The sequence below is a fragment of the Coenobita brevimanus genome, chromosome 12 (assembly GCF_032717465.1).
Source record: "Coenobita brevimanus isolate Jiangsu-jjx chromosome 12, ASM3271746v2, whole genome shotgun sequence".
Lineage (NCBI taxonomy): Eukaryota > Metazoa > Arthropoda > Malacostraca > Decapoda > Coenobitidae > Coenobita > Coenobita brevimanus.
In genome coordinates, this window is record NC_136965.1 from 165,945 (window position 1) to 182,181 (window position 16,237).

Consider the following 16,237-nt stretch of genomic DNA (forward strand, 5'->3'; position numbering starts at 1 on the left):
AAATTTATTAGTGGGAATTATCAACAACTGCGCAACATTATCTTCCATGACAGATCGAGCGCCTGGGGCATCAGATGTTTGCGCGGTTAAGTGAAAGTCTATATTGGGGAATCTTTTGAAAAATTTTACCTTAATCATAGAAAAATTTAGCTGATGACGGCGAATTATAAGACAAAGTTTGTATCAGACTGTGCTAACGTTTTATTTTATCAGCCTAGGCTCTAGTGGTATTAAATATAAAATAACTTAGGTTGACATGTGGCAACGTAGCGATAGTTAGTAAACATGTCGACACAGACACAATGGCATTGGAACTTACTCCCTAGCGTAATATTGATAGAAATTCTGTCTTATCTGCCCTTGTCGGACAGAATCAATGCCTGTTCAACCTGTAAGGCGTGGCGCTCTGCCCTTTTCCATCCAAGTTTCTGGCGCAAGATAGAATTAGTGTTTAAATCCTGTGACTGGAGTGGGCTAGAGAGATCCCGCTTTGTGGCATCTTGGGGAGCCAGAAAACTTCGAACCTGTGTGCTTCATTTGGAGACAGTCAATGCCAACTGCCTTGTGGAGGCTGATCATGCCCTACTGAAACTTACTAGAAATCCACAGGTAAGTTTTATTATTGGTAAGTGAGTTAGAGAGTTTAATCAAGCTGACTGGGTACTATTTTTGTCAAGTTTACCAAGACTGGCTCGAAATGATTATTACTTTATCTAAAACTATCTATCTATCTATCTATTGCCAGATGCCTTAATCCCATATGGGGTGGCCACAAACAAATCACCTCCACGTCACCCTGTCTCCCGCCATTTCACTGCCCTGCTCCCAGCTCACACACCCCTCATATACCTCTCCACTCCATCCCTCCATCTCATCCTTGGCCTCCCCCTCCCCCTGTCCACCTCAATCACACTCTCCTCATCAGTCGCTCACTCTCCATCCTCTCCACATGGCCAAACCACCTCAATGTGTTTCTCGTAACACGTCCTATCACATCCACATCCACACCACAATGCTTCTTCACATCTAAAACTCTTGATACAAAATTAAGTCAGGACAGGGTAAAGTTGGATCAGTTAGATTAAGTTGGGAGTAAGTCAAGTTAGATGTGATTAGGTTAGGTCAGAAACAATACCAAATTTGAGCCATTGTGCTTCACCTTAAGAAAGTCAGTGCCAGTTTCCTTGTGGAAGTTGATTAAGCCTTGAAGCTTACTAAAAACCCACAAGATATATGATTGCTAGAGGAAGTTTCACCCGTTTTATCTTCTGAGGAAGTAAGCCGAGGCTACTGTGAATTTCACTGGGTTGGCCTTCATGATCTGTTTACAGTCTATCTGTCTATCTATTCCCAGACACCATAATCCCATAAATGCTGGCCATTTGACTTGGAGTTATTTGTTTTACGGAGAGGGGCACCAACCCACTTGTTGACACGTAAGGAGCATGTATGGTTTGGTTATATTGTTACCACCCAACGTTGTAAATGGTTTCTTGGCTTACAGGAAAGCATTTGGCTTGTCACTCAATGTAAAGCCACCTGTAAAGGAAAGAAAAGCAGTAAGAAGTGAGAGGAAAGATGGAAGAAATAGGAAGAGAGGAAGGCAGGCACAGAAAAAGAAAGATAAAGGCTAAGGAAGAAGTAGGAAGCACTACATCAAGTGAGTGGATGATGGTCACCACCACTAATATTCATAATATTAGATTAGGTTTAGGTAAGGCTTGGGTAAGTTAAGGTAAGGTAGTTTTGAGATAGGGTGAGGTTAGCAAGGTTGATCTGGTAGATTAGAATAGGGTGGGGTAGGATAATAGTGAAGTGTTTGAGATACAGTATGAGTTAAATAATATAGATCTAGTTTGGTTAGCATGGAGACAGTCTATTGTTTGTGGAGGCAGTTCAGACCCTGCTAAATCTTTCTAGAAATCCACAAGTAAGTTCTGTGCGTGATACTCAGAAAGTCTGCCTTTTGATTGACTGGGTATTATTTTAACTGGGTCTGCTTGGTCCTCAAAATTACCCAGATGATTGAAAAAATCTTCTATCTACAGTCAGATGCCATAATCCCATAAAAGGTGCCTGTTTGTTTTCGAGTTAATTTTATGGGGAGGGGCACTAACCCTCCGTCAACCCACATGCTGACATGTAGGACACACGTATGGGTTGTTTATGTACCAGTATATATGGTTACCACCCAGCGTTGTAAATGGTTTCCTGCCTGACGGAAGAAAACCTTAACGAAGCTAAATAAGTACCCAGGTGAGGGGAAAAAAAGAAACCAAATGAAGGAGAAATCAATGCCAAAACGTACTTAAAAGAAGGAGAAAAGCACAAACGAATATGAACCCAAATAAAGGACATCCTAATTAAACCTAAAAATATCCAGATGAGAAATCCAAGTGAGCCCAAGTAACGGTACTTGTAAATGCCCAAGTGAAACCAAATGGAGGAGGAAATCTCAAATGGATCTGAAAAATAACCAAATGAAAGAGAAGCAACAATATGAAATGAAGCAAGTATCAATACCTAAAAGCATCCAAATGGAGAAAACCCTCAAATGAATCTTAATAAATAACCAAATGAATCTGAGTAACGGAGAAAAATCACAAACCAAACCAAAAAGAAAAAAGTCAACACAAATAAATTCCAAAATGAATCCTTATGAATGGTAATACTGTAGTGTGGTTGTGGTGTGGTGATAGTACAGTATTGTGGTGTGGAGTGTATGGTTGTGGTGTGATGTGTGGAGCACTGGTGTGGTGGTAATGTGATTGTGGTATGTTGTGGTAGTGTGGCTGTGGTGTCATAGTGGTGTGGTATTATATATTTCCTCTTGTATTCTGCCAATTATTGATTTTTTAAAAGTCCTGCCCTCCTCCATCTGGTTGCCCTCTCTACAACTCACACTCCCCTCTCTCATATACTGGTACCTCTCCACCCCATCCCTCCATCTCTCTCAGCCCTATCCTCCCATCTCATCCTTAAGCCGTGTTTTTGTCGTCCAAGCTGAACCTTGGGATTCAAAGCGCATCTTGGGGCGCTTGGTTTCTGTCCGCAAAAACAGTCCAGGATATGTAGAACTGAAAAATTATGTGCCAATCGCAAAGTAAACAAAGGGGTTCGCCGAAGATGACCTTTTGCCGAATAGCCTATGCAACGTACATGTAGCCATTATCTGTGATGAACTGGCTCTAAATGTCGTTAATATTAGCCATCCTCACCCTAATTTTATGTACACAGTGCTAATTTCATTATATTTATCATGTACGTGTCCTTGCTGGCCAATCTCACTACTCCCAACCACGCTTGGGTGAGATACGAAGACGGTCATAGTTTCGATGACAAATGCTTGGGCTGGCCTTGTATCACTTTGGCCGATGAAAACGAGGTAGCTTGGTTACAACAAAGATGGAATTGAATCTGATCCGTCAGCTTGGACGACAAAAATGTGGCTTTAGTCTCCTCCTGCACCTCACTCACATACCCTCTCCAAGTCAGTCTCATCCTCCACCCTCTCCAGTGTAAACATAGAAATATTTTAAGGTGAATAATTATTTATTTATTTATTTTTTTTTTTTTAGATTGAGGAATTGATTTTGCTTCCAAGCCATTGTCACACATTCACCAAAGGCCATGATCGCCCCTACTACTTCCGCCACAACAACAACAACAACAACAACAACAAGAACAATGCAACTCATCATCGCTGTCTGCCGTGTTCAAGGTCATCGTATCAGTTCATTGAGAGGTAGGCAGCCAATCCCATCCTTTAGTAGGAAATCGTCATGATGATGATCTCAGTTCATTGAAAGGTATGCAATCCATCCAGTCTTTAAGTGGGAAGGGAAGGTTATGATGATGAAAATGATGATGATGATGAAATTGGTGGTGATGATGGTGATGATAAAAATGATGATGATGAAGTTGGTGGTGATGAATAAAGTGATGATGGTGATGATAAAAATGATGATGATGATGATGATGATGATTATCTTTTTCCACTGGAAGTTCAGAAGCTAACTTTTTTGTACCATTTCAGTGCCCAAGAATCACTTCAGAGCATCATCACAAATAGCCGAAACCTTCGAACTCTAGTCTTAGGCTGCATCCAGGATCTAACTGACCATGCAGACATATTCCTTCCACTCCTGGCCCACCATCAACCCCACTCTGTGGCTAATTTGGGTCTGGCATCAGTTAAATACGATCCAAATTCATACGCCCTCTTGGATATCACCCCAGACAATTTTACTGCATTTACTAACATTCAGGTATGTATGTATATTTACTGTATTTATCTATACTTATCTGTCTGTGAGTATAGCTGCTTGTTTGTTCCTGTCTGACTTCAGTTAAATATGATCCAGATTCATAAGCCATGTTGAATACCACAATAGACAATTATTACTGCTTTTACATTCAGGTGGGTTGTAAGTGTTTGTATGTTGATAGCTGGAGTTGTGTTTTGAATGTCCACATGTCTGTCTGTGTGTCTGTTTCTCTTTTTGGTTTTACATAACATATAAAAATGATGCCACACTTCCACTTAGGGAATCCCCATGTTCAAGTTGGTCCTGGTACAGCTGATGGTTTCTCTGGGCTGAAAGCTAAACCAAGTGCTAAAGCCAGCTAACTACTTCACAACAGTTGCTGGAAACTTTTGGGAAATAAGACGTATCAGATGTGTAGCAAGATCTGTAACAATGCCAGTCTCAGCTTGGGCTCCATGTACCTGTGGATGAATGTTTCCAGCATGAGAGGAATGAATGACTGATGATAAATTTAGTTAGTAATCAAGAAGACTCATTCATGTTTCATAAGTTTGGCTTATTAAGTTTCACACAAGCAAGACATAGTGTTTGAGTTGTGAGAGTAACCTAGCGTGTCAGATAAAATCAACTTAAATAGCTGAATGGCTGCTTCTTAAGCATTTTGTTAAGATGATAGTGAAGGTGATGATAACAGTGATGAAGATGACAGTGGTGGTGGTGATGGTGTACGTTGCTTTTCAGGTTTTAACGTTAGACTATGACTACGTGAGTGACCGCCTCTTGAGCGTTTTGTCAACCCCATACAATGCTCCAATGAGGCGTCTGATTCTGCACGTGCACGGTATCGACCAGACCCACCGAGGAACAACAGAGTACATGTGGTACCGATTCAAGCAGCAACAGTAAGGAGTATTTATTTGTGAAGTCTGGATTCCAGGAGCTTGAATGGCGAGTGAAAGAGTGTGTGACCTATTTAATGAGGTGATTGATTCTACTCGGACATGGCATCTTTGAACAACAGTGGTGCCAATTCAAGTAGCAACAGTACTTATACTCTTTTTATTCTAACTTGCCTTAAATCTCCATCTTGAATGTTGAGTTAGATCAACAGAACACCAGAATATAATGTTAGTCATGAAGAAGTGCTCCGTACAACCATAGTATTGTCTCTTTCTACCACTGAACTTGGTGAAATAAGCTGCAAAAGGACAAAAATTTGGGCCAAGTTAGAGATTCTGTGATCCTGTGTTCATGTATGTTCATTAGCCATCATATTAATTTGCACAGAAATACCCTGTATGTCAGTGCATTGTAGCTATGTGGAGACCATCTGGTATTACCTTGGCAATGTTGCCAACATTTAACTTGTTAGGTTAAGTGATGGTGGTGGAGTGGTGGTGGTGTTGATGATGATGATGCCAGTTTGAGGAAAATGGCTGATTTGTTGTTGTTCAGTCCACAGTGTGGGCTTGTGATGAACCTGATGCATTCGTATGATGGTGTTGAGCAGCTGGGGTCTGGCCTCTTGCACCCATCCATGCCACTCACACACTTCAGAGCCTTCTTCTGTGAATGGGTAAGTGTGTTACGCAGTTTTCCTTTTAGGTTTACCCAGTTTTTATGTCTGCGCACTAAATATTTTGTCAGTTTCTTCTTTATCTTCCTGATCCACAGTTTTTGTTCTTCTTTGTTCTGATCACTTTTCAACTTTATGCCATTCCTTTTATTTTTTCACCAGTTTACTTCAGACTTCGTACAAAAGTGAGTTATTTGCCCTCACTTTTTTCTTTAAAAGGATATATGGAGTCAGAGGTCAGACATTACAGACACAGAACTTTCTGCTGTATGTTCACTAGTCATCATGACACTTTTCACAGATGTACAGTATGTCACTGTACTGTGGCTGTGTAGAGGCTGTCCTGGATTCCCTTAGCAATGTTGATAATCTTTTATTGACATTCTTTTTTTATCTTTTAGGCGTATACTTAGTAGTAATCGCAGAAAAACTGTCTACTGGAGTTCCATTGCTACCTGTTAAGTTAATTTGCCATTTCCACCACATTTACAGTACAGTACCCTCGCGTCCAAGATGGGTTTGTCCAAGACATTTCGTGTCCAAGGCAGAAATCATAAATAATAATCCAAAATATTGCTGTAATACGGTTACATACGTTCAATATGGAACCAACGGTTCATAATGGCCCAAATCCGAGGAGAATACAGCTATGACGGTCTCATCCAGTCCAACACGATTCCCACACCCGGGAGAGTGATGTGGTTGGGATGTTGTCTAATAAAATATTGGTATCTGGTCACGTGTTGAGCAAGGGAGGCCTGCTTTTGGCTTTCTCACCAGTGCATCGTGGACACACTTACCACATGTTGCACTCAGCATTTGCTGCTAGGTTATTGCCTCTCCTTACATAACCATGCCTAGGAAACCGTCTACTAACCCCTTGAAGCGCTGCCATCTACCTCAGGATACTAAGCTGGAAATAATTGAGCTACTAAGCTGGAGATACGCTCAGAAACACACACTTTCAAGGTGAGGAAATTTGTTTTGGTGCCAAAATAGGTCTAGGGTGATGTTTTTAGGGGCATTTTTCAAAGATTTTGTGACAATATTAATTTTTTCCATAAGGTCTTGTGTTGGTCTAAGACGTTTTTCGTCCTAGATGGGACCTCCAGGCGACAATATTACCGTCTTGGACGCGAGGGTACTGTACTAGATGTATGGAAAATATGATTATATCACCATAGCATTCCATTGTTTTTCAGATCAACATAGCAGCACTGCGGCTCCTCAGCACATGGTACAGTGAGTCTTTGCGCCACCTTATGTGGGTGGACTCCCTGGACCATGGTGGGTGGGGCACACTGACGCAGACACGAGATGGTGACCAGGATTCACCTGATCCACTGGTCATGCTGGCTTGGAAGTGCAAGAATCTTGAATACCTTGCACTTATGGGTGAGAAATATTTGTCCTTTGTGTCTTGACTCAGCCACAGGTAAATAAAGTCCAAACCGAAACACACTGTTTCAAACTGAAATGTTGTTACAGATATTTGTGACAAACTTTGGATGTCTTTTATCTTAATTGTTTCCAGCTGCTGTTGGGAAGCAATTTGCTGGTTTTGGCACTTGGTTTAGCTTCCAGTCGACAGAAAGCACTAGTTGCATCTTGATTACCTTCAGTGTGGGGACTCGTTACGAGGAAGCATGACATTGCTTAACAGCCTGCTTTTCCTTTTTCCAGGATATGGACTCAATGTAGTGCTGCTCTCGGGTGTCAGCCCTTTCCTCTCCTCCTTCCATTACTTCCTTCCTCTTCTGTCTTTCTTTCCTTCATTCTTTCCACGTCCTTCTGCCTACGGGTGACTTTACACTCCCTCTTTTGTCTTTCTGTCCTTCATTCTTTCCTGTTCATTCTGCCTGTGGGTGACTCAACACTGAGTGACAAGCCGAATGGTTTCCTGTACACCAGGAAACCATTTACTGCGCTAGGTGGTAACCATATATCCAAATTAGGACGCCTGGTGGTTTAGTGGGTAATTACAGTTCTCCAGTTGGATTGAACTGGTGAAGGTTTATATCCAACTCCAAGGGGTGGCTGGGGTTATTGCTCATGTAATGCCGCTCAGGGATGAGTGAGGCTGGTCACCCTCATCTTAAATGCCAGGACCAACTTGCCTTGCCCCTGGCTCCTACGCTCCTCATAGGGCAACGTAGGATTGGATGATGGATGGATGGTACAGTGGAAGTGCTGTAATGGCATTGGTAAGGCTGTGAGGGTTTGGCATAAAGGAGATATTGTAGATAAATATGACAGACTGGTTTGTGCTTCCTCTGTCAGGTTATTTTCTTTCACCCCATCCAAGCAGGGATTCTTAACCCATTAACTGCTCTATACAGCCTGGGATGTTCCAAGTGCGACTGCTCAATACAGCCCTGGCTAAGCAGGTGAATTTCAAATATAATGCCATGGTGACCAAGGCCAACCCATGCAAGCATGTTTGAGCCTTCAAAACTGAAACCTAAAAAGAAAATGAAAACCATAATTCCAATATGGAATCAGACATTTCGATGTTCATCCATGGCTTTATCAAGGTAAATATTGAGCTAATATTTCGTTACTATATACTTTGGCATGTGTTCTCTCAATTCCTAAGACAAAATTAGGTCTTTGGGAAATTTCATTTTTACCCCTATGTCTGCGCCAGAGACACCTCCAAAAAACTGCCATACGCAGTTAATGGGTTAACCTGGGGTCCATGGATGGACTTCAGGAGGTCCGTGAAGGTCAGAATGTTGCGTGATGCCGTTTGGCATCATTAGCTGGGGGGGAAGAGAGAGAGAGAAAAAAAAAAAAGTCTTGAATTCTGGTGTTCATTGACACAAGCCTACCCTCATCTGGCAGTGTGAGCTATGGATGCTCTGATTCAGTTTGCTACTACATACCTTTGTGAGTCAGGGTTTTCAGCGCTTGTTTCTATAAAAACGAAAAGTCGAAATCAACTGGATGTCAACGATGGCATAAGTGTTTCCTTGTCAAAGACCACTCCACAGTTTCATCTTCTTGTTCAAGCCAAACAACAACAACCCTCTCGTTGAAATGAACTTTTGAGCAGAATTAAAATTTTGTTTTGTTTAATTTGCATAAGTTAGATGTATTTCATTTTTTCATCGAGTGGCCATTAGTTTTTACATGAAAAAGAGTAATAAAAAAATTCTTTGCAAAGACTGTTTTATACTTTGTGCATGTCATACACTGCGTGAGGTAGTTTTCAATAAAATAAAGTATATTCATTGCATGCAAAATGCTGTGTTTATGTGCTTATGTGCATTTTTGTAGGGAAGGGGTTCATAGCTTTCACCAGATTCTCAAAGGGGTCTGTGACTCAAGGCTGAGAACCACTGCATTAGAGGGAAAAAAGTTTATGATGATGATGATAATGCTTGTTTTTTCTTTTTCAGGATATGGTTACAGTGGAAGTGATGTAGTGGCAATTGCAAGGCTAAGAGGGTCTGGTTTGAAGGAGCTACTCATCCCAGAGGATTGTTTAGAAGCAGATGAATCCCATGAACCTGCCAATGAAGAGGACGTAGATAATATCGCTGAGGTAAAGGGATACCCAAAAGTTGCTGTTTTCACATGACAACTGGGCCACTCTCTCAACAGAGTGTGGTAAAGGGATAAGAGTTGACCACAATTTGTTGTAGTACCGGTCATATTGAATATGAACATGGTAGATTGCAGGCTGAGGTTGTCATACTAGTGCAGTCCACCATCCTCATTCCAGAGGATAGGAAGGGAGTTGAGGGACATTTATATGACTGGACAATAGAGCTGCCTGCATTACTTTTAATGTTTACTTTTTGCTCTAAGTTTACTTTTACTGTTCGTTACTTACAGATAGGTCTATCTGTCTATCTGTTGCCAGATGCCTCAGTCTCATAAGGGGTGGCCACAAACAAATCACCTCCATATCGTGCTGTCCCCTGCCATTTCACTGCCCTCTCCCCAGCTCACACCCCTCGTCTTTCATATACCTCTCCACTCCATGCTTCCATATACCTCTCCACTCCATCCCTCCATCTTATCCTCGTTCTCCCCCTCCCTCTCCCTACCACCTCACTCACGTATATTCTGCTCGTCAGTCTCTCACCCTCCATCCTCTCACACAGCCAAACTACCTCTGTATTTCTCCTAATGCTTTCTTTCACATCCACAACACAATGCTCCTTCATTTCCTTATTTGTCAGTCTGTCTCTCCATATTACTCCTTAGGCTCCTCTCAAATAACTCATTTCCACTGCTCTTACTCTTGACTTGTGTCCTTCCAACAAGGTCCAAGCTTCACTTCCATACTTTAGAGTTGGTATCACAATAACATCATGCAGCGAATTTTTTACTTCCATTCTCGCTTCCCTCTTTCTTATCACTGCCTTCAAAGAACCAGCAACCTTTCGTCCTTGCTACAGCCTTGCAAGTACTTCATCCTCCAGACTTCCATCCTTACGCATCACACTACCAAGTACTTAAATGCACTCACATTTTCCACTATCTCATCATCCAACCTCACTGTATATTCAGTGACAGAATGTCTCTTTAAGACCATAACTTTACTCCTCCCTACATTGACCTTCAGATTCCATTTCTTACACAGTCTTCCAGACTCATTCACTAAGCCTTGCGGCTCCCCTTCGTCTTCATTTAACAGCACATTATCATCTGCAAACAACACTAGTCTACAGGAAGTTTTGAGAATGGTGATGGTGATAATTATGATGATAATGACTTACTTAGGTTAATATTGTACTGTAATGTTTTAACACGTGCATTAATTTCATAGGATGTGTCTGCTACTCTGGGTGGAACCTGTTGTCTCTTGACCATGTCCAAATTTCATTTGAGCGTTTTTTGTTACTTTAACAATTCTACATTTTTTTATTTTTGGCACAGGCTGTGTGAGTGATTGTGTGGGCCATTTCACTGGACATGCTATTGATAGTTTGCAAAGAGTATGACCTCAGTTTAAGAGACTGAATTGAGATGCTGCTAGAAATCAAGCAACATGGAGAGACACCATTAGGTGAACAAGGCTGTTGCATGCGAGCATATTAGAGCAGTTATAAACAAAATCAGTCCCTTATTTTTTAGACCCTACCTCACCCCATCTTTGGGTGAGAAAAAGGGGAGGTAGAATGATGTTGGTAGTATTGCTCTCGGGTGCCTGCCCTCTCCTCTCCTCCTTCCTTCTTTCCTTCCTCTCTATTATGTCTTTCTTTCATTCTTTCCTCTGCCTATGGGCAGACCTCAAGGCAGAGCTAAAAAAAAGTGAAGAAAAACCCCCTGAATACGACTCCAGCCAACCAGGCATTTCAAGTACTGTATTTAAACGTACTCAGATTTTCCATTTCCTCACCATCCAACCTCACTCTACGTTCACTGACTTCACCTCTCTCAGAGACCATAACTTTACTCTTCCCTGCATTCACCTTTAGATCCCGTTCCCTACACACTCTCCCAAACTCATCCACCAAGCTTTGCAGCTCCCCTTCATCTTCACTCAACAACACAGTATCATCTGCAAACAACAGTACAGGGAGTTTCCCAACACTACCCTCTCTCACCAGGGCCACTCCAACATCCACTGTAGCTTTAGCACCATAATACATACTCTTCACAGCATTCAACAACTTCCCATCTACTCCATATATTCTTAATACTTTCCACAATCCTTGTCTATCCACCCTGTCATATGCTTTCTCCAAATCCATGAAAGCCACATACAACTTTCCCTTCTCTAGAAACTTTTCCACTAAAGATCTAAGAATGAATATCTGATCTACTTTGCGCGGCCGATCCGTCCTAGCCCAACAAATCCGTACTACAGTAATAAATTATTGTATTTTTTGGCCAACCGTACTGGACGAGAATAGTACTGGACATACACGTACTGGACACGAAGGTATTGTATTAAGGTCGGACTGCCTCGTAGGGACCATAAGGTCTGTGTGGTCTGTGTATCTATGTATTTGTAACTCTGTGTAACTCTACACTGAATGACAAGTCACATGGTTTCCTGTACACCAAGAAACCATTTACTGCGCTGAGTGGTAACCATATAATCAAATTATGGCACCTGGTGGTTTAGTGGGTAATTAAGGCGCTTCAGTCGGATTGAGCTGGTGAAGGTTTATATCCAAGGCGTGGTTAGGGTTTATTTCTCACGTAATGCCACTTGGGGATGAGTGAGGCTGGTCACTTTCTTCTGAAATGTCAGGACCAACTTGCCTTGCCCTGGGCTCCTACGCTTCTCATGGGGCAACACAGGACTAGGTGATGAATGAATGAATGAAAGAATGATGATGATGATGATTTTTTTCTCTCTCTCTCTTTTTTTTTTTTTTAGGATGTTTCTGCCGGACTAGGTCGAACATGGCGCCCCTTAACCATATCTGAACTTCATCCTTGTGTTCGAACAGCGAGCAGCGCCGACACAGACCACTACATCCTCCCTACAGTTCTGTCAGACGCTGTGATAAGTTGAGAGCCACAGTAAATGTAAGTTAAAAAGACCCCAGTGAGTTGTAAGTTACAAAAGATCTCAGTCAGTTAACATTTCATGAATATAGACAGGATGGTCTGTAAATAGCTCTCCACCACAAACACAGTTGGGGGTATCTTGGGTGGCTCAGTCTGCAGTCATTTGCATATGTTATACAGTCGGTGAGAATTCAGGACATCTTTTTGTTTTACTTGTATGCTCGTTGTGATGCCTGATTTCTCATTGTATGATCTTTTACTCGTTTACACAATCACTAAATCAAAAAAACATATCCCTGTCATAAAATGAGCATATGCTTCAACATTTTATGTACAGTTTATTCAGAAAATGTCTAATACAGTATTTTACAACCTGTACATGTCACCAGTGCAGCTACTGACCACAACACGCTCCCAGAAGTTATCTTAAATGCTGTGATAAGTTTAAACCTTCCATGAAAACACCCCAGTAAGTTAAGACACTAGTTTAAAGTAGGTTAGTTTTCTGTATGAATGAAAAATTAAGATTGTATTCAGATGTTTATTTCTGCGACTTAGAATATATAGATAGATTTATTTATTTATTTATTTTCCTCTATAAGAAAGCTAAGTTTTTGTAAATATTTTCATGAACAGCAGACACATATTATTGAAAAGTTACTGAAGAGTGTTTTCAAATGCTTTTATTGTTATTATTATCATTATTATTATTATTATTATTATTAATGTACACTACTCTATTTCAAAATGTAATGACAAATGTTTTTTTTTTTTACTTAGTTTATTTTGAAATGCTTTCATTTATTTATTTTTAATACATTCCAAATGTAATAACAGACAAGGTCAGTTTGTTTTGTTTTGTTTTTCTTTTCATTTTTCATTTTTACTGGCTGCTCAGGAACACAAGTTGATTTGATATTTGATCAGTTCATCATCTCACTAGCCTACATACTGACCATTACATCCTAATGAATTATCTCAGACCTGTGATAAGCTGAGGCCCACACTAAAAGCAAGTACAGTACTGTATAACTCTGTAGGAAATAAATTGAAGAACATAATAAAAGTAAGTTAACATAAACTGAGAGTGTGTCGAATATTCCACTACTTGAACATCTTCCCATACCCTTTGTACTGTAACGTGGCCTAAAGTTGCAGTCTCTCCTCCATGAATGCCGAGCTGTAGCATGAACACCAGTATATAATGCTAGTCATGAAGAAGTGCTATGGATAGGATGTTGAGCCTTAGTACTCATTTCATGCTCCAATTGAACTATGTGATATCAGTAATAAAAGAACAAAAATCTGGGTCAAGCTAGGATACAGGGAGTATGGTGAGATACTGATAATGGGGAGCTCACCATCCACTCACTCAATGTAGTGCTGCTCTCAGGTGTCTGCCCTTTCCTCTCCATCCTTTCCTTCCTTCTTCTTCTATCCTTTCCTTCCTTCTTCTTCTGTCTTTCTTTACGTCATTCTTTCCTTGTCCTTCTGCCTACGGATGACTTTATACTCCCTCTTTTGTCTTTCTTTCCTTCATTCTTTCCTCTTCCTTCTGCCTGTGGGTGACTTTAAGGTGGATATTCCTAGGCTCAGACATACAGAGTCTGGAATAATTACGTAGTGTGCCCTTGCATTACAGGCCTGGGGGAGGGGGGGTGGGGTGAGGTTAGGATTGTGAATGAGGAGTTGAGAGGAAGGCCGGGACTTCAGTACTAAATATTAATGTTGTGATGAGGAGCAGTAGACTGAGATAAAGCATGTAGAGAGGATGGGAGATGACAACTGAGTGCACAGGCCGTGAGATGTAAGCAACACATGAACATCAAGGGTTGCGATGCAAGAGGCAGACCAAAAAAGATTTGGGACAAGGCCATACAATGTGACTTCAGAATTAAAGGACATAATTGAGACTGCTAAAGACTGGGTAGCATCTACAGCCACCTTTAGGTGACCAAAGCTGACATGGAGACTTTATAAACAAAACAAATTATAAAAGCAGTAATGGGCCTTAATTCTCTCCTCATAGTATAGGCTGATTATACTTCTTTGAAACTTATCCTAAAGCTACCAGCTCTCCATCCAAAACACTGAACTGTCATGATAAATTACTTCTCAGATATGATGCTAGTCACCAAGAAGTGATATGGAAACAATGTGGGGCCATAGCATTGTTGTAGTCTGCAACGGAGCTATGTGAAATAAGCTGCATGAGAACAAAAATCTGGGCCAAGCTACATTGAAAAGAGTAGAGTTATTCTGAGTGATTCAGTGGTTAGAACAAGATATTACCATCAGAGGACTGTGCTAGTCATGAAGAACTGCTTTAACCCACGGATTGTGAGCCACAGCTCAGGCTGGGAAGCACTGGATCCACAGCTCAGGCTGTGCTAACCCTCCAATGGGCGTGCATCACTGCTCGCTACTCCACCCCTACGCAAACTTACGCTTTTTTTTTTTTTTTTTCTTTCTTTCTTTTTTTTTTTAACCAGATGATGCCTTGGATGTTTATCTTGAAGTTTATAATAAACAATTCCCCCCCCCCCACTCCTACGCAAAGACGGAGAGATTTTTTTTTATTTCCCACCACATGATGCCCTGGAAGTTTATCTTCAAGTTTATAATGAACAAAAACTATTAAAAAAAATAAAATTCATTGTTTTCCACACGACGGGGTGGGATAAAATAAGGTAATTACGCAATCTAAGGATTTAGAAGGAAGTGAAACCATAGCATTGTGTTTTGCTGCCACTAAATTACATGAAACAGATGCGAAAAGGATAAAAACCTCCAGTACTTAAAGGAATAAACTGTATATCAATATTAATGTAACACAGAAGAGAACCAAAACCTCCTATGCCACCTATACTTTTTCTTATTTTAGCTTGAACTACAACTGCCATATTTCCATCCTGAGTGCTCAGCTGTAACAGTAACTCAACACTAGTATATAATGCTAGTCATGAAGAGTGCAGTGGAGAGGATGTAGAGCTCTAGTATTGTCTTTTTCATCCACTGACCTATATGAATTTACTGCAAAAGGATGGAAGTCTGGGCCAAGTCAGTGAAACAGACGTATAGTCACAAAGCAGTGTTATGAAGGATGTATAGCTATGGTATTGTCTAAGTCTGCCACTGACTTATGTGATATAAGTTGCAATTCAACAAAAACCTGGGTCATTAAGGTGAAAAGAGTACAGTACTGAATACTGTATGTCTTTCTTATCTTGTATTATTACAACATAATTATCAAACATGACATAAAGACTGTTCCATGAGATTTTTCAGAAGCTTCAGTAGGTGGTTCCGGGGCAAATTTTCAGTAATAAATGCTGTATCTCCTTGGGTCCAATTCTCAGCAATTATAAACATGATGCCATGCTTTCTCTCCAGGAATCTGTATTGGGGTTTGCCATGGTACAACTGATGTTTTCTATGAACAGGAAGTTAAACCAAGTGTCAAAAACAACTACAGTAATTACTTCCCAAATATAAACATAAATCGAGACATTTTCCCATCACCACTTAGATTTCTGTCAATTTCCGATCACACATTTTTATCATTTTCCCATCATCACTTAGATTTTTGTCGTTTTCCTGTCATCACTTAGAATTCTGTCAATTTCTGGCCACCACTTTGATTTCTCATTTTCCCATCACAGCTTTGATTTCTGTCATTTTTCCGTCACAACTTTGATATCTTTATTGCAGGAAGGACAAGGACAGGAGAGTGCAGAATTTCCCCCCATGCTTCTTGTTCTTCCTGCTGAAAACGAGTCCGAGTTACAATGGGGAAAGGATCGTAAGTATATCTGTGAATGTGGCTCCATCACTTGACTTTTAACCTCTTGGATCCGGTCATATTTTTACAATTTTACTCTTGCTGCCTCCATATTTTAAGATTCCCTGTCCCCCA

General features: G+C 40.8%; 1 protein-coding gene across 1 annotated transcript; it reads left to right on the plus strand.

The window, feature by feature from the left end:
- The first annotated feature begins 285 nt into the window (after window positions 1–285).
- Window positions 286–12,922, plus strand: LOC145413044 (F-box only protein 33). The gene is made up of 8 exons (XM_080282836.1): window positions 286–609; window positions 3,579–3,745; window positions 4,037–4,268; window positions 5,010–5,170; window positions 5,724–5,844; window positions 7,047–7,239; window positions 9,246–9,391; window positions 12,188–12,922. The coding sequence occupies exons 1-8, from the start codon at window positions 286–288 to the stop codon at window positions 12,323–12,325; spliced, it is 1,482 nt and encodes a 493-aa protein (XP_080138962.1). The 3' UTR covers window positions 12,326–12,922.
- The last annotated feature ends 3,315 nt before the right edge of the window (window positions 12,923–16,237 follow it).